General features: G+C 46.1%; 1 protein-coding gene across 1 annotated transcript in view; it reads left to right on the top strand.

Annotated features, from left to right (window-relative positions):
* The window catches only part of VEGFC (vascular endothelial growth factor C), an 83,259-nt gene extending 78,497 nt beyond the window's left edge, over positions 1–4,762 (top strand). The window contains exon 7 of the mRNA XM_080660729.1: positions 4,250–4,762. Within this exon, the coding sequence (XP_080516855.1) occupies positions 4,250–4,364 (115 nt within the window). The 3' untranslated portion in view covers positions 4,365–4,762. The remainder of the gene's footprint in view (positions 1–4,249) is intronic.
* The last annotated feature ends 14,594 nt before the right edge of the window (positions 4,763–19,356 follow it).

The raw sequence follows: 19,356 nt of genomic DNA, 5'->3' as shown, positions 1-19,356 counted from the left end.
TTGCTAGTGTGGAACCAGTAAATTCTGGAAGAGTCGTTCTGATAGTTTCCAACCGATGCCACACTTTCAAGGCAAGAAAGGAGGCCTGGGAATGCACACCGGATCCAAGCTCAGAGAGCAGAGTCCTTGTCCCAGAAGCTGAGGGGGTGGCTCTCCACCCGAGCTAGACAGGTGCATAGCGCAGTCACCTGTGGAGCATTTCCCAGATGCACTCGGGCCCTGGCTGGTGTTCTCAGTGGTTAGAGCATCGGCTGCTGCACCAAAGGGTCTTGGGTTTGATTCCCAGTCAAGGGCATGTCCTTGGGTTACAGGTTTGATCCCTGGCCTCCTAGGTGTGTGTGTAGGAGACAACCCATCTATGTGTCTCTCTAACATCAGTGTTTCTCTCCCTCCCTCCCTCCCTCCCTCCCTCCCTCCCTCCCTCCTCCCTCCCTCCTCCCTCCCTCCCTCCCTCCCTCCTCCCTCCCTCCCTCCCTCCCTCCTCCACCTCTCCTTCCCTCCCTTCCACTCTCTTTAAAAATCAATGGAAAAAATGTCCTCGGGTGAGGATTAACAACAACAAAAAACACCCAACTGGGCATGCACACCTGCCTCCACCACAATTAGGATTCCATTGGATGTGATTTAAGACAACTGTCCTAAGTGCAGAAAATAGTGTCCAAAATTTACAAAGGATAAGACATTGACAATTACTGTAGAATTGTATCGAGGCATAAAAATATTTGAGCTAAGTGTTTAATGGAATTAGAGAAGTAAATTAATATGCTGTTAGAGGTTACTCAAGACTTCCTCCTTAAGTCTGCTCCCTTTTTACCAAGAAAAAAAGGAGGCTTTTGGACCCGAATCCTGTTGGTGTGAGTCCTGAACTTGGTCTTCTCTATCCAGAGAATAGGTGGTCAACTACTGAAGCCAGATTCGATGTTCGACATGTCCTCCCGTGTTCCTTCAACATTGCTTCACCCATCATGCCTCTCTCTTCCTGACCTTCCCACCTTAACTCTGTTGTCCTTCCACTCAAGTTATAAAAGCTCCCAAATGTCTTCTATCTGATCAGCGTGTCCCTGTGTGCAGAGCCACCGAGACCTGTCCTCCTTGCCAGAGATGCTCAAGGCCAGGCCTTCCGTATTTGGGTCCACCTTTTTCTTTTATTAAAATTTGAATTATTACATTTATTGGTGTGATGTTGGTTAATAATGTTATATAAGTTTCAAGTGTATAATATTATAACACGTCACCTGTATATTGCATTGTGTGCTCATCACCCATCATCTCGTCTCTTGCCATCACCATATATTTTACCCGTTCCCCCCCCCCCCAATCCCCCAGCCTCTCTGGTAACCACACAGTCACCTCTTTCATCTCTGAATTTTCTTTTCTTAAAATATATTTTTATTGATTTCAGAGAGGAAGGAAGAGGGAGAAAGAGATAGAAACATCAATGATGAGCTAGAATTATTAATCGGCTGCCTCCTGCACGCCCCACACTGGGGATCGAGCCTGCAACCCAGGCATGTGCCCTGACCGAGAATTGAACCATGCTCTCCTGGTTCATAGATTGATGCTCACCCACGGAGCCACGCCAGCTGGGCCATCTCTGAATTTTCAACCAACTAATGGGGTTTGTGCCCTGGAATTCCACGATAGGTTTCTGTTTAAGGTATCAGTACACTTGATTGCCAGATGCACTGGACAATTCGGTCTTTCTGGAAGCGGCCCTTCCTGTAGCTTTCTTTAAGCTCTCTTCCTTTTTTGGCTGACATTGCATTGCCCTTTCCTGGCGTCTCTGAGCTTCAGATGTTTGCTCTTCATCACCTTCACTGCTGCTCTTCTTCTCTTTCATCCGCTCTTCCCAGACGGTGGTGACACCCTTTCAAGGATGACTATGCACAGGACTCCACGCTCCCATTCCATCTATTCACAGTTGCGTCTCTGCATTGATGTTCATCGGTACTCTCTTCCTCAGTAAACGGAGTGTCCATCTTTTTGTTCTCAAAAGTTCTGTGCTCTCATTTTCTGTTATATTTGAAGATCGGTCTACACTAGCATTTTAGTTGCTGCATAAGGAGATTCATTGAATCTACAGATATAATTGATGACATATTTTTTTCATTATTGTTTCAGAATACCTTACTGGAACCATTTTTTTCTCTTTAGAATATTTTAAGCAATAACTATATTGAAATTTTTTCTCGCATATCTCTACTCAAATTACCAGGGTATTTAAAAAAATGCAGAATATGGATAGCAAATCTTATGAAGCCATTTTGTATATTAAGTCTCCTGAGTGAACCTAATTAGTATGCATTGAAAAAGCTGAAAATGTTATGCTTATAAAGTCTAACCAGTAATCATATTTTTTCTCTGGAATTCTCATAAGTTAGTAGAAGAGATTTGTATCATTGTATTTCTTTTAATTGTATACATGCTTCATAAAGATTTTTATTTACTGAAATTCTCCCTATGTTCACTTTTCTAGGGGCATAATTCCAGGTTTCATGTATATATTGAAGCAAAAAATAATAATTTATATTTTGAAAGTATTTACACCCATTTTCTCTTAATATTTGTTCCAAAAGTGTGGTGGGCAGCATATGCATGCTTTGGTCCACTGCCTTGTTCGGTAACTTTCATTGCTCATTGAGAATTCTGTCTTTTTAAGTTAAGGAACAACAGTGGTCTTATGAAATTGCATTTGTATTTATAAGTTTAAAAAATCACATTTTATCTAGATGTGCTTCCTTTTCTAAAGCACAGGAAGTGAAATGATCGCATCAGCATCACATGTGTAGTTTCCTGCAGTGCACTGTGGATTTCCATGGCAGGCCATTTCCATTCTTCCCTGGACACCCATCCCCATTCCCACGTGTTAAGCAAACTCATATGCAAAAAAAACCCCACATCTTCAAAGATCTCTCCCATTCCTCAGAGCAACAGGACTTTGGATGGGATTAGTTGTTTGATCATTAATTTTTTCACCACTGCTGGAAACTGGAAGTCCAGGAATGGCAGAGAGGGGCCCCCAAGGGAAACTGTCCCTCCCTTTGTACATGGAGCCGAGGTGGGGAGCTGGGGTGGGAGGTAGGTGGGCCCCCACCATACTGGCAGCTGCAGGTCCTGCAGATGGGAGTGAGGGTGGAGCTGCCCCTGAGGACCATAGTCCTGCCTGCAGATGGCTGCGTTAGGTCCCTGCAAAGCCCTGGTTCCCCGAAAGTCTCATGCTTATGTGGTGACCCTGAATCAGCAGGCCCAGAACAGTCACTTCCAACATTTCCGCTTCATCTACAAAGCAGAGAGCACTTCAAAAACGCCATGCTGGCAGCGTCTCACTTTCCCATTTGTTACATCAGCACCGAGACACACTGGGGGTTGGGGGTCCATTCCCCTCAAACTGTGTGATTGTAAGCACAAACTAACAATTTATGAACCTCTAAACCTAATGTTATGACAAATGAGCAACTTCGTTCTAATTTAAAATTTAGAAAAACACAAAAGTGTGTTTGTAGCATAACGGATTCCTCCGCTTGGTCTTTTATGTATTGATTTATTTAATGTATTTTTTATTGTTGATAGTATTACAGATATCTCCTGTCCCTCTTCTTTGCCCCCCTCCTCCTAGCCCCTACCTATGCCCAGGTCTTCACTACCCTATTGCCTGTGTCCGTGGCCATGCACATCCAATATCATACAAGGCTAATATGCAAATTGACTGAACAGCGGAACGACCGGTCGCTATGATGCACCCTGACCACCAGGGGGCAGATGCTCAACACAGGAGCTGCCCCCTGGTGGTCAGTGCACTGCCACAGGGGGAGCACTGCTCAGCCAGAAGCCAGGCTCACCGCTGGCAAGTGCTCCCGCCTCCACGGCAGCTCTAAGGATGTCCAACTGGGCCCAAGCCGTCAGTCAGACATCCCCCGAGGGCTCCCGGACTGCAAGAGGTGCAGGCCGGGCTGAGGGACCCCCGCCTGAGTGTGTGAATTTCCCCCCCCCCCCCCGTCCCCACATCGAGGCCTGTCCCTCTGTTCCATGCCTCCCTCCTCCGGGTCTTACTTTGTTGGCCCATTCATTTTGCTCATTCCATCCCACAACTAAGTGAGGTCATGGGATATTTTTCTTTCTCAGTTCGGCCTATTTCCCTTAGGATAACATGTCCCAGGCCCATCCATGCAATACTGTGCAGCTGTGAATAAGAGGGATCTCTTCTCCTCGCCGTGGTCTCTAACGAGAGTGTGTGTCTCTGTTTCCCTAGTTGTTACAGACGGCCGTGTACAAACCGGCTGAAGCACTGCGAGCCGGGCCTGGCGTTCAGTGAAGAGGTGTGCCGCTGTGTGCCCGCGTACTGGAAGAGGCCGCACGGGAACTGAGATGGGACCGTTCCCAGGCGGCCCGTTTCTGCCATGGAAGACTGTGCTCCCCCTTTAAAACTGTCTGTGGACAGAGAGGCGTGTGTGGGGCCACGGTGACAGAGACAGCGGGCGGTGGGTGTTTCCCGAGCCACGTGGATAACGTCACGGAAACGGGCCCCAGCTCATCTGCAAAGACCTCTTAGAAACACTGGTGTTCTGCCAAGGACCGAATAGCCGAGGTTTTTCTGTTGTGATTTAAAAAAAAAAAAAAAAAAAAAAAGACTATATAATTTATTTCCACTAAAAATATTGTTTCTGCATTCATGTTTATAGCAATAACAATTGGTAAAGCTCACTGTGATCAATATTTTTATATCATGCAAAATATGTTTAAAATAAAATGAGAATTGTATTATAAACTGCTGAGTTCGGTCTGTTACCATCTTCCGTTGTAAGTAGAACTTGATATTATGGACCATTCATCCCCCCTAACCGCCCCCCCCCTCTTTCTTTTTCTCTAACCAGATGTCAGACTGGGCTTGTGATAAAAATCTGAACCTACCAAAGAAACTTCTACAAGGATTAACAGTTGCTATTACATTTTAATCGATCTCAACATTTTCACGATTATAAACATTTTAGCACATGATGCTCTTGAATTTATAGCCCAGTGAATCCATAAAGAACATACCATCTAATACGGCGGTCTGCTTAGCATGTCCATGTGACGGAGTTATCCTGGGCTCCGGGGGCACTCGGACTCCTAACTCCGGGTGTGAGCGCTCTCTGGATCTGGTGAGTCATTTTTAGTGTCGATACATTTTTAAATACATTAATGTTTTAGCTAATGCAGGAAAAAAAAAAACTAAGTTCCGAATGAGCCCCTAAGGCTATGTAACTTGATCCAACAGCTGTTATAAGTTATCAGCTTAAAAGTCATGTAAACTATGTGTTGACAATTAGTTTCTCAGAAGATAGGGGTAAGCCAGAAAACCCCTGGCCAAATATTAAAGCGGGAAGCGTGCCAGAAAAAAAAAAAAAAAAAGGCATTTAACTAGTCCCTGGAGATGTAATCATTTTGGCCAAAAGCAGAAGTAACATGGGCAAAGACAAGACGTTGCTGGTGGTACTCAGGCAACTTTATACGGACCGTAAAAACCTCACTTCCCTCTGTGGCAACAACTGAGATTTGTGGTGCCAGCCGGAGAGGTGGACCGGGGAGAGAGCTGGACGGTTCTGTGGAGTATTGGCATGACGGCCTCAGCAGAAGCTGAAAGATTCAGTGACATGTTATCCTCCAGCCTCCAGACCCAGCTCGGGCAACCTGCAGGCCGGAGACGAGAAGACACGGAGGCACCGGGGCTACATCGGGGCCTTGGGAAGTCTGTGCACAGAACTGTGCCCTAGAACCCTAATGCTGTGTCCTTAGTTGGAAAGACTCGAGGGGCAAATATTTTTAAGCGGTTGTATAACCTCTAGCTTCCAGACTTTTTTTTTTTTTTTTTGGAAAGGGGTTTTGACATTGGCTGACGGATGGAATGAAACAGATCCCAGTATTAGAATGTCTAAAAATAGCTGTGTTCTCTGCATCCACACTCACTCCCACCAGCAGTGTGGGTGGCGGCCACGAGACGGCACGCACTGGCATCCCCGGGGCGCATCTCTCCGAGGGAGGCGGACAGGGCCGGCGCTCCGGTCCCTCTCGGGATGAGACCCTGCTCGGGAGGACCAGTCCCGGGGCGGTGGGGGGTCGGGGAAGAGGACAGCAGAAGCACAGGTGGGCTGAGCTAGCCGTGTTGCTGGAGGGCATGGCCAGTGGTCACCCCCAGGGTTGCTACCCTGTGGCGCTTTCGCTGGCAGATTTTTCAAAAAATGCTGTTCAGGGACTTTGCCTTTTGAACTGAAGGTGAGAATAGCGCATCACTTTGCTATGGTGGAAGAGAGGCGTCGGCCAGTCTGGTTTTTATGTCGATGAATTCTAGAAAGTTCTGAATAAATCCGATTATGGTATCAGGAAAATATGCCTTCAGTACCCCCAGAACGCTGTTTGAGGAGGTCAGTGATGCTTGAGAAAGTAAATACTGGCTTTCTCGGGCCTTTAATGGTTTGTATGTGGGTCTTTTTAAAGAGGAATGCCTGTTAGCGTGCGTGTGGTTGGAGGGTGGAGGGTTTGGGAATCTCTACAAACCCAGAGCTTCCCACGCGCTCTTCTCTTCGCTCCACAGCCACCGAGCCGGTGCTCGGGAAGGCACGCCCTGGCATCGCATGGACATGCTAAGGCTCTTACTCTGCCTCCTCGGGGAGGGCAGCTTCCCCGGAGGAGCGGGAGGAAGGGCAAGTGCAGGGTCCCGCCCGCGGCCTCTCAGCTGCACCGCCTCCCGCACTGCCTCCCGCACCCTCGGGGGAAGGAGCACATCGCTGCCAAGGACTGCGGGGAGACCCCATCCTTGAGGATAGCGACCCCATTGAGAGGAAATGTGAATCTTTTTAAAATGTTTTATGTAAAAATCTTAAGTAAAATATCCCCCGTAACTCTAATTCTAGCCAGTTTAGACAGCTCAGAGCACCAGCATCGGATCAAAGGGTCACCTGGGAGATTCTGGAAAATGTCTTTCAACTGCTGAGAAAGGTACCCATGTTAAAAAAGACAGCACCGAGACGTTTCAGGAAAAAGCGAAAGTTAAGGCTGCGCCCGGCTCCTGAGCCTGGGCCAGGTGCGATACACTTACCGCACGTGGTCCGGACCAGGCTGTGTGTGCAGAGCCTGATTCTGGCGAGCCGGCTTCATTAGATCTCGGCCTGGTGTCCACACCACCTGAGAACAGAGGCCAGGTGCTGAGGCTGCTGGGAACTCACCCACTGCTGACCACACCCGGGCCTGGTGTCCACTCCCGGGCCTGGTGCCCACTCCCGGGCCTGGTGCCCACTCCTGGGCCTGGTGTCCACACCACCTGAGAACAGAGGCCAGGTGCCGAGGCTGCCAGGAGCTCACACGCCCGGGCCTGGTGCCCACTCCTGGGCCTGGTGTCCACTCCCGGGCCTGGGGTCCACTCCCAGGCCTGGTGTCCACTCCCAAGCCTGGTGCCCACTCCCGGGCCTGGTGTCCACTCCCGGGCCTGGGGTCCACTCCCGGGCCTGGTGCCCACTCCCGGGCCTGGTGTCCACTCCCGGGCCTGGGGTCCACTCCCGGGCCTGGTGTCCACTCCCGGGCCTGGGGTCCACTCCCAGGCCTGGTGTCCACTCCCAAGCCTGGTGCCCACTCCCGGGCCTGGTGTCCACTCCCGGGCCTGGGGTCCACTCCCGGGCCTGGTGCCCACTCCCGGGCCTGGGGTCCACTCCCAGGCCTGGGGTCCACTCCCGGGCCTGGTGCCCACTCCCGGGCCTGGGGTCCACTCCCGGGCCTGGGGTCCACTCCCGGGCCTGGTGCCCACTCCCGGGCCTGGTGTCCACTCCCGGGCCTGGGGTCCACTCCCGGGCCTGGGGTCCACTCCCGGGCCTGGGGTCCCCTCCCGGGCCTGGGGTCCACACCACCTGAGAACAGAGGCCAGGTGCCGAGGCAGCCGGGAGCTCACCCACCGGGCCGACCACGCATCAGGCTTGACAAGATGTGACCGTCCACACGGACACAGTAACTATCAGTTAGATAGAAAGGATGGCATGGTGAAACACCATTAAAAACGTCCTTTAAATTCACAAAATAATGAGTAGCTGGATAAGAGACTTCAAAATTGCCTCAGTCAAAATACTTAGTTTTATGAACACAATTGTACACACTTCTAAAAGGAAAACAAGGACTTCCGTGTGTTCTCAGCACACCGCTCTGTCTGACTTCGGAACACCAGTGCGTTATTAAAGCTGTGACATTTTTTTCCATCATTCTAAGGCAGCTGCACATTTCCTTAATCTTTTTTTAAAATTAATTTTGCTCTATTTCAAATGTATGGATTTCAATTAAGTAGGAATTCTGTTTCTGTTTTTATTTTTAAAATATATTTTATTGATTTTTTACAGAGAGGAAGGAAGAGGGATAGAGAGTTAGAAACATCGATGAGAGAGAAACATCGATCAGCTGCCTCTTGCATACCTCCTACTGGGGATGTGCCTGCAACCAAGGTACATGCCCTTGACCGGAATCGAACCTGGGACCCTTCAGTCCGCAGGCCGACGCTCTATCCAATGAGTCAAACCGGTTTTGGCAGGAATTCTGTTTTGAGAATATGACTAGGAATGCAGCTCGGTGGCTGACAGGGTCATTCAGTGTGGAAAAACCCAGCAAATCCTTTTCTTGGGTGCCAGTGTCAAGTCCGTGAGTCCTTGGCGTGGAGACTTCCCGGAGCCCCAGTTCATGTGCCACCGCTGAGCCGTCCACACCGCCCACGCTTTACACCTCCTGTCTCCTTTCTCGGACAGCCCCCCAACCCACCCCCCAGGAGCTACTGTTCTCTCTCTATCTCTTACAAACCTTAAACGATGACCTTTAACCCCGACTCCTATACCCAGCTCCCAATGTTTCTCGTCAACAATATTTGTACTGTCACTGCTCAAGGATAAGCTGTCCCAGGAAGCAGACAGGACTGGGAGTGGCCCTTCCCCCCATTCTGATGCCCAGTTTAAGGCAGCCTTTCCTGCTTTTGGTGATATTGGTGATGCTTGCGTTTCATAGGGCACCCACTAAATGAGGGGTCGTAGGCTCGCATTGGGACGTGCTAATAAGGGGGAGGAAAAAGAAAGGAGGGAAGGGAATGAAGAAAAGGTGAAAATAGGAAGAAAGAACAGGAAAAAATAAGAAAAGGTCAGGCCCACTAGAATTTTAAAGAAAAAATGAAGATGTCCCCTGACCTGTTGGGACGGGGTGGGGGCTGGGGGGTTGGGGGGTGGGGAAGATGAGGCCAGTTCTGGACGTGCGTGGGGCATTTCTGCAGCTTGTGGCTGAGAGTGGCAAAGGCAGGGTGCTAGAGTCTTGCGCATCCCTTGCCTGGGAGGATGGTGATGAGTGAATGCCAGGGCCGTCGTCTGGAAAGGTCAAGGGGAACCCTGATGTAAGACACTGGGCGGCATTTACTCGCGCCCATGGACTCTGAATGCCATGCCTGTCACCGTCACTCCTGTGGTGGCCATTTGCTTTGGAGAAGGTCTTGGGGAAACAAAGAATGTCCTCATCCCTGCATTTCAGCTGATGCCTTCATGGGCCACTTCAGATCACACGACAATGTCATGGTGATTTCCCCCTACGTGGTATGACTGGTGTGGCCTGTGTGTGAGAAAACAAACGGCAGGCTCTGTTCTCCCTGCTGCACTGGGTGGGCGGTCAGGATGCGCCCGGCAGGCACAGCAATGAGAAGTCCCCCTTCATCCACAGGTGGCTCGCCCCTTCGGGTCTCTGGGGAAGCTAGACGCCCACAGGCTGCACCTGAGACAATTCCAGGAGTTTCCGTGAGGCCTACGGTGTCTCTACGGGGTACAGCAGTCGGCTGCTCGTGTTTATGAAAAAGCGCTGGTTGCCCTGAACTGCTACAGGTTTCTGCTGAGACAGGCCGCGCCCACACGCCAACACGGGCAGGCGATCGTTCGTGGCGCCTTCCCCCTCTTCTCCAGCGACACCCTGTGTGCTCCGCAGCGTCCCAGGCCCGGCAGCGGCCCTTCCCTCCTCATCCCACCAGAGCTGCCTGACCCGATCTCTTTTATGTCAAGAGATCGAGGGGGAAAGGTTTGATTTTTTTAAAGGGCCCTTTGAAAATTCTTTTTCAAATGTTCTGAGACATGACATTTACCTTCTAGAACTGCCCGAACAAGCTCTTGCTCTGTGCCGAAGCCAGCATCCCCCACAGGTGCAGCGGTGGGCGCAATCTCAACAGCACCCGGGAGCATGCCAGTGCCTCTTCCTGAGCTGGGGGCCAACCTGTGGCCACACCAAGCAAGGTGACCGAGCTGCCAGCAGGTGAGGGAAAGCACCCCCAGGAAAGGGCCCTGGCTAAAGAACGCTCCACAGAGACTGGATGGGGAAACCATAAATTCAGGTAGGTTTTAATTCAGGTTTTGTGGGGGTTTTTTAATTACACTCAACAACAGCCTTTGACCAAAGCTAAAACATAACTCAACGTGAGCTGGGCTGGCCCATGCTCTGGGCTGGATTTTTTTTTTTTTAATATATTTTATTGATTTTTTTACAGAGAGGAAGGGAGAGGGATAGAGAGTTAGAAACATCGATGGGAGAGAAACATCGATCAGCTGCCTCCTGCACACCTCCCACTGGGGATGTGCTGGCAACCAAGGTACATGCCCTTGACCGGAATCGAACCTGGGACCTTTCAGTCCGCAGGCCGACGCTCTATCCACTGAGCCAAACCGGTTTCAGCTCTGGGCTGGATTTATAACCAGCTCCTCCCTGTGAGCCACGAGGCATTATTCTTGGACCGCATTCCTCTGAGTTGATTCTCTTTCCCTTTGTGCTGCGTTGTTTTTACCAGGACTTTGAACCTGCGAACAATAGAAGCCGCCCTCATCTAGACACGCCGGATTGTCTATAAAGAGGGGGCTGCTATGGACTGAATTGTGTCCCCTCCAAATCCATACGTGGAAGCCCTAACCCCCCATGTCACCACATTTAGAGATAGGGCCTTTAGGGAAGCAACTGGGGTTAACGCGGATTGTTGTCAGAGGGCTGGCGTGAACTCCTTTTTACGCACTTCGCCCTGTCTTCAGCTGCTCAGCGCCATGACACAACACCACAGACTGCCAATCGTTCACTCAGCAACCAAAATACCAACCACTCTGAAATCAACACTGTGGCTTTGACTCTTGGTCACCCGTAGAATCTCAGTGCTGACTGGGCTGATCAGCTTCCAGCTTTCGCTTGGAAAAGCCCTAGGCGGCCCCAGTTATCCCCAGGTGTCTTCTGCCAGTTTAACGACTGTCCCGTAATGTCTGAAAGCACCAGGCATCTGGCCAGCAGGAGCTTGTTACACGATGAAGTACCTCGATGTACCAACTAGGAGGCAGATAAAGTGAAGACCCAAGTCATGAGTAAAATCTGGCTTCTCTATACAGATAGCTTATCATTTTTTATTCACAGCTCAGTTAGGCTATTTTCAACCCACTCTCTCAGGTGGAGTTTCAGGTATGGCTTAGCTATGGTGGAATTAATCGTTCTCTCTGCAGATCTCGGTTACTTTTCCCTCCATCCACACACAATCCTGCTCAGGGGCACTGTCTGCCTTGAAATACTTTCCTTGGTCTCAAAGTCAACTCTTGAATCAGAGTCAACTCTTTCTTAACAATGAACATTTGTCTATAAAGAGGGGGCTGCTATGGACTGAATTGTGTCCCCTCCAAATCCATACGTTGAAGCCCTAACCCCCCATGTCACCACATTTAGAGATAGGGCCTTTAGGGAAGCAACTGGGGTTAACGCGGATTGTTGTCAGAGGGCTGGCGTGAACTCCTTTTTACGCACTTCGCCCTGTCTTCAGCTGCTCAGCTGCCATGACACAACACCACAGACTGCAGGCTTAAGTAACACAAGTCATTTCCTCACCGTTCTGGGGGCTGGAAGCCCAAGATCGAGGTGCCGGCAAGGCTGGTTTCTGGTGCGAGCGAGCGAGCTCTCCCCTCTCACTGCGTCCTCCTGGGTCTTCCCTCTGTGCTGTGCTGGGAACGAGATCTCTGGTGTCTCCTCCTTCTCCTGTAAGGCCACCAGCCCTTTTGAATCAGAGCCCCGCCCTTAGGACCTCACTGAACCCCAGTTGCTTCCCTAAAGGTCCTATCTCTAAATGTGGTGACATGGGGGGTTAGGGCTTCAACGTATGGATTTGGAGGGGACACAATTCAGTCCATCGCAGCCCCCTCTTTATAGACAAATGTTCGTTGTTAAGAAAGAGTTGACTCTGATTCAAGAGTTGACTTTGAGACCAAGGAAAGTATTTCAAGGCAGACAGTGCCCCTGAGCAGGATTGTGTGTGGATGGAGGGAAAAGTAACCGAGATCTGCAGAGAGAACGATTAATTCCACCATAGCTAAGCCATACCTGAAACTCCACCTGAGAGAGTGGGTTGAAAATAGCCTAACTGAGCTGTGTATAAAAAATGATAAGCCATCTGTATAGAGAAGCCAGATTTTACTCATGACTTGGGTCTTCACTTTATCTGCCTCCTAGTTGGTACATCGAGGTACTTCATCGTGTAACAAGCTCCTGCTGGCCAGATGCCTGGTGCTTTCAGACATTACGGGACAGTCGTTAAACTGGCAGAAGACACCTGGGGATAACTGGGGCCGCCTAGGGCTTTTCCAAGCGAAAGCTGGAAGCTGATCAGCCCAGTCAGCACTGAGATTCTACGGGTGACCAAGAGTCAAAGCCACAGTGTTGATTTCAGAGTGGTTGATATTTTGGTTGCTGATTGAACGATTGGCAAATGTGTCCACGTTAAATTCGTGTTGGATCCACAAAAAACCCTCCAGAAGTAACTTCAATCACCCTTGTTTGGTAGTTTCAAATGCCAACTCCTCTTTTTAACTTGAATTAAAGTGAAATTCAGAAATCCAGCCTCACAAATCACAGCAAAGTCCTTTGAGATCAACTGTCAGTATTCAGCCAAGTATCAGAAGATCAAGGTAAGTATTCTGAGAATGAAGGGCACTTTGAACATCATAAATTTTTTGTAAAAAAAAAAATAATACAGACAGAATGAAAAATGAAACATGTGAAAAAAATTAAGATGCATTTGAATAATGACATTAAGTTACAAATAAGCTTAGTGTTCAAATTTCTACTTGATTAAGAATTTCCCATCCTATTTTGGCAAGAATTGCCTTCATTTTTAAGAAAATGCACTTTCCTCAAAAAAACTTAGAAAGTCAGTGGAAGTGAGTGCTTTTCAAACATTAACTCTTAGAGAATTTTCCCTGCGTTTGAAAAAGACAACATGATCTGGAAAATGTCACGACCGTGTTCCTGGGCTCCCACAGGAGGCAACACCAGGTCCTTAATATGTAACTTGCTTGTGAGATCAGATTAACCGGCTGTTGGAGGAAAAATGCCATTCCTCAGAACTAGAGATGTTGGGCATTCTGACCCATTTCCAGCAGGTATGAATTTAACGTTTTACTCTTTCTCTCCTCGAAAGGAAATACATTTACAGAGATGTACTAAAATCCGAGTACCTTTTCTAAAAGATGAACAGAAGCCAGAACCGGTTTGGCTCAGTGGATAGAGCGTCGGCCTGCGGACTCAAGGGTCCCAGGTTCGATTCCGGTCAAGGGCATGTACTGTGGTTGCGGGCACATCCCCAGTGGGAGGTGTGCAGGAGGCAGCTGATCGATGTTTCTCTCTCATCGATGTTTCTAGCTCTCTATCCCTCTCCCTTCCTCTCTGTAAAATATCAATAAAATATATTTTAAAAAAAATAAAAAATAAATAAAAAAATAAAAGATGAACAGAAGGCTTAATGTGGTTCAAAAAACAGTTTGCTCAATGCATATAAGCCTAACCAATGGACACAGAAAACAGGGGGGTGAGGGCATGAGTGGGGGGGATGGGGGGTAATGGGGGAATAAGGACACATATGTAACACCTTAATCAATAAAAAAATTTAAAAAAAAAACAAAAAAAAACAGTTTGCTCAAAAAGTTAAAGTTTAAAGTGTAGAACTATAAGAGCTTAGAGGAGAGGAGGTAATAATTTTAAAGTAAAACTATAGAAATCTCCTGGCCAAAGAGTGTGTGCATATGTAATTTTAAAAATGCTAATATGCAAATCAAAAGTAAAACAGGACTCTAGTGTTAATAAAAATATAGAGCATCCTTCATATAGTACAAACCCCAAGTAAGTCTAAACGTTATTAACAAACTTCAACTTTCTGGTGATAACTTTTATTTTACTCTAATCATATAATACTCTCTCCTATAATGACACATTGGGGAAATAAGTTGGTCTTGAAGTAAAACACTCATCTATACAAATTTTGATTAGACCCTTGGCATTAACTTTGGCAGTAGGTATGGAATGTATGAGGTGCTTATTGGTTCAAGATTAAAGACCTTGAAATAATAAGGTTCTTTCAGACTCTGCTTGTGGTATAATTTGTGTCTGAAGACTGGAATCTATTGGAATTGGAAGAGACTTCTACAGATAAAAAAGAACTCTAGTTGGTGGTTGATTAATCTAAGGGGTTAAGGATCATTAAGCATGCTTTAATTATAATTTCCTTTTTATGTACATGATCCACTAACTAGGCTGTTGTTGTAGTAACAAGATCTTGTCATTGGCATTGGATATTGGCTTCCCTCCTTATACAAAACTTGCAATGCTTTGTATATTTTGGAATTTTTATTACATCAAAGGGGACTGAGAAATTAAAGTCACTTTCAAAGCAATCTGAAAAAAAAAAAATTCTTCCATTACATTTGCCCTAAACCTTGCTAGTTGGTGGCTCAGATCTAACTGACACCCTGTTATAATCGGCTCTCCCTGACAGCTTTTCCAAAGCATTTAATGTTTTCTTAGAGTTTATGTTAATTTTTCCATATACCATGGTTACTTTCATTGAAAAACATTGAATAATTATGCATTCATTTATTTCACATAGTACCTTACAATATGGAGATGACCAAGTTTGGGGCAGATAATTCCATAAGCTTAAAAAAAAAAAAGCAATTATTTTTTTAACTAAAATAGATGCGTGCATTATTAAAAGATTGCAAACTATGGACTAAATGCTACTTTTTCACTTTTCAAGATTTCCATCAAATATATAAAAACAAACAAAAATATCAAGTCAAATGTATGCAAATAGAGGACATGAAACTAATAGTGTAATTTTGAGGGTCAGTGGGTGGTCTTTCTAGATTTTCTCCTCTTATACCTTTCCAGGGGCTGCAATACTCAGGCCCTACTCCAGATTTACAGACTAACCTCTGAAAGTTAATTTCCTCGTCCTTTTTTTTTCATTTCCCACACCTACACTCTCCCCTCTCAACCCGCAGGAAAGCCGCTCTAAGCTTCTCCCTAGGAAACGTCAAAATAATGTGTCTGGTTGAAAGCTGAACGAAGCCTGTTAAAAGCTTATGCTCCTCGGGATAAAGGAATAATCCAGAAACTGGAATGTAACCTCTGATCCCTTTGAACCATGAAATTGGCCTTCCGGTTACATTGCCATTTACATTTTCTAAACAGAAGCCAAATGCGTAACAGTCAATTTAAAACATGATACTTGGCAACCTTTTATGTATTTTTCTTCCTTGTAATGCTGTTAGAAACAGTAGTCATATTGGAAAGGAAGGGCCATGGCAGAAATAATCTAAATTTTTATTTTTCTCTCTTGCCCTGTTTTTTTCCTCTTTTTCTGAGAAAACTGAAACCCCTGCACCTCAAAATGTGCCCATTTGCTATGGAACCATATGCTTGAAACAGTCTTAAGCTGTCAAGCTTGATTTTTATAAATAATTTTAATTAGTCTCGCCATGATTGCAATTTTGTGTTTGTTCCTTCTTCAGACCAAAATATACAAAGGTTAGTATATCTGTTTTTCTTTATCACCAAAGGCATCTGATGGTTTTTCTGTCCATAGGTTTGTTGCGAATGAAATGCCGAAGTTTCAGGACTGCAGACAGCACCTCATCCAGCGGCCCCGACAGGATGTTGCCACGTTTTCCTGACTTCGTGCTCTCATTTGTGCAGCCTGCATTTTTTAAATAACAAAACAACCTAAATTCCCCATGGCCTGTGAGCTTCTGCACCACAGAGCTCCATTTAGAGGAAACCAGACGTGTCCACGTCATTTCATATTCTCGGGCGTTCTTCTCCGTAGCCAAGCCGTCTCAACCAGTTAAGTTTTGAGATCATATCTAAAAAGAAAATCTCAGTTGCCTCCCACGAAAGGAATGGGTTTCACTTAAATGTTTCCTGTTTTCCGTATATTGCCTGTTGGAACTATTGTGTACAACACTAAGCCTGCTTCAATGAGAAGCTAAATTGTCACAATTAAATTTCAGCCCCAGCCATAGAAAAAAGGCAAGCAAAGGTGAAAAAGTGGGTGGATGCTGTTCTTATCTGGGAGGTTGGAATGTCCTGCATTGTGGTCCAGGACCTTTGTCATTGGACTGACCAGTTAGTTGAAGGCATGGTTCAAAGATCAAACAATCGACAAATGAGGAAATTCCATCTATTTTTGTCATTGGCAGCCTTAAACAAATTGCAATGTTGATCACACGTATCCATCTGTGTCTATATGGGAAGCATCATGCCCAAAGCCCTCTACCAGGTTGAATGACATGACACGAGAAAGACCCTGCTTAGGATCAGAGCATTTCCAAAATGAATCCAGTTTAACAGAAGCCTCCAGCACCTGCTTGTGTACATGGTCGGCATACAAGTTAATGATGTTGATTTCAACTGCCTGTTTAATTATGAAGAGTGTATTTTTTTGCCCATTAGAGTGTTGTGCTTTTAAGTCAAGCCGGAATTAACATGTTTTACACAATATCCACTTTCTTCCATTCGGTGTTTTTAATCTTAAAGAACGACATTGTCTGATGTTCATATTGCAACATTTTTCATTTAGTTTGCAATTGCTTCTTTGTTTTCAATATTTCTTGACCCACTTGGTTTAAGTGTGTTTCCTGAAAACAGCATATGCGTTTTATCTCCTAATAGAAGAGTTCGGATTCATTCATATTTTATTAAAGTCATATATAATTGGGTATATTTTCCACCTTACTTGATACTGTCATTTCATTTTTATCTTAGTTTTGTTGGTGCTACCATAGGTAGCTAGTTATTGATAATGGGAAGAGAGCAAGGGAAGTCAGATATTGTTGAGCATAGTTAACTGGGGACTCCGAGACTGCTTGCTTCACCAGGCTACAGCTTCACATTCCCACCAGGGAACCACCAATCCATTCACCAGATCACTGGGGGTAAGGATAGAACAAAGCGGGAGATAAGTACATGCAAAATAAACTCAATATGGTGCAGGGGAGGTGCTTGGCCCTAGAGGCCTGTCAGTCTAACCTGGGAAAAAGATCATTGGCTAGGGGGGGAGAGCCAGTGCAAGTGCTGAGAAACTTAGGAAGTTGGTTGATTATTTTGAAAAAACTCCTGGTTAAAAGCCCAAGAGAATAAAGAAGTTCTCTCTCTCTCTCTCTCTCTCTCTCTCTCTCTCTCTCTCTCTCTCTCTCATTCTCTCTCTCTCATTCTCTCTCTCTCTCTCATTCTCTCTCTCTCTCTCTCTCTCTCTCTCTCTCTCTCTCTCTCTCTCTCAGTCTCTTGTTGATGACCCACACTCTCCTATTTGTTTGCATTCTCTCTTGCCTGGAAATATGCCGACCATGTGGATCAGCAGCTACCGGGCCTTCAGGAGACTTCCTTGGCTCCAACGGACTAAACTTAAATATGAAACAGAAACTCAGCACGCTGGCTTTTATGTTGGCCCTGCTGAAGACATGGTTGCATTTTCTTCTATGGTGGAACAGAGAGAGATGGGACATTGGAAGCCCAGTGTCAGCATCACAAATAAATCATCTTGCCACCATACCACAATCTCCTGCATGTAGGTCCTTAGAATTCTTTCCTCTTGGTTCTGTGGAAGAGTCTAATTTCCACCAATAGCAGCATGGTCAACAAAATTCACTTCAAATATCCACTCCAGTCTATGAGCATCACTCTCTGTCCTGTCAGTCACAAATGCATAGTCTTCTATTAGATGAAAGCAAGATTAAAAACTACCTTACTTAATAAGACCCATAATCCACTTGTTCATATCAATTAGATGATAGCTTTGAAATACATTTATTTCCATCCTTTCTTTCCCACCTCCCTGTCTTCCCCACGCTAGCCATTCCCCTGCCTCTTCTCTCCCCTACGTTGGCTGAGATCCTTGGCTGGTGCAGCACATAGCCTTAGTGCTCATCAGTGAAGGTCCCCTTTGTTTTCTGTTTCATGGCTCCCTGACACCTAGCTGAGGACACATGACAGATTCTGGGCAATGAAATGTCAGAGGAAGTCACGCGGGGTGGATTCTGAGCTGAGTCCGTGAAAAGTTTTGTGCACTTTTACAACCTTTCTCTTCCTCTCTCAGAAAAATCATGGAGAATCCTTGTCTGAAGACGGGAGAGCCACACAACGCAAGTGGCTTCTGGATATGTGAGAGGTCTGCAGAGGTCAGTTATCTGGAAGAATCTCAGAAAGGAAAGAGGATTCTCAGTACAAGCAAGGGAGAAGCGGGTTTCTGCTGCAGAAAAACACAGAAATGTTGGGGCTGCTTATTGCCAAAATAAAGCTTATTCTAGCTTCCCTTTCATGGGTCCTTATTTGTCATTTGTATTATCTGTCTTCATATGAAGATTCTTGTTGGCTTTTCAATGCCTAATATGTAAGGGGCAAATCAATCCTTTCATTTCAAATGATATGGAAACGCACTCAATCCAAGGAACGTTTCAGCTCAATAAAAGTTATGTTTAGCTATTTTTTAAAAATGAAGTACCTCCTACATAGTAAGCATTAGACTATTTGCTTCACACATTTTTAAAAAATTCTTTAAAATCCTACAATTTTAGTTACAATGGTTCCCATTTGGAGGTTTGGAGAACGAAAAGCTAGTGCTTAAAAGCATACGCTCTGAAGACAAAAACAACTGGTCACTTCACCGTTCATATCAGTTAGCTGGAAAGGCGCTCGTGTCTACCTTCAGGATTGTTGCAAAAATTCAAAGTGGAGGCCAAAGGAACCAAAGGCGCCCATGGCGATAAAGGGAATTTTGGCGTTCACCACATGCTTTAATGGTTAGTGTTTGGTGCCAAGGAAGTAGGTCAAATGTCCTAGGGAACACTCTCCTTCAAAAGTTTAAGAGAAACAAGAGGCAGTTTCTAACAGCTCAGAAGTAGTGACTCCAGATACATATTCACAGACAGATTTTAGCTGCTCTGAGTGCAAAAGCACTCTAAAATCAGGATGACAAAGCAGTATTTTGCTCCAAAAGGTTCTTTTTCTTCTTATCAGTTAAAATTCAGTTCAAGAATC

The sequence above is a fragment of the Plecotus auritus genome (assembly GCF_963455305.1).
Source record: "Plecotus auritus genome assembly, chromosome: 3".
Classification (NCBI taxonomy): domain Eukaryota; kingdom Metazoa; phylum Chordata; class Mammalia; order Chiroptera; family Vespertilionidae; genus Plecotus; species Plecotus auritus.
This window is presented reverse-complemented; position numbering and strand designations above follow the sequence as displayed.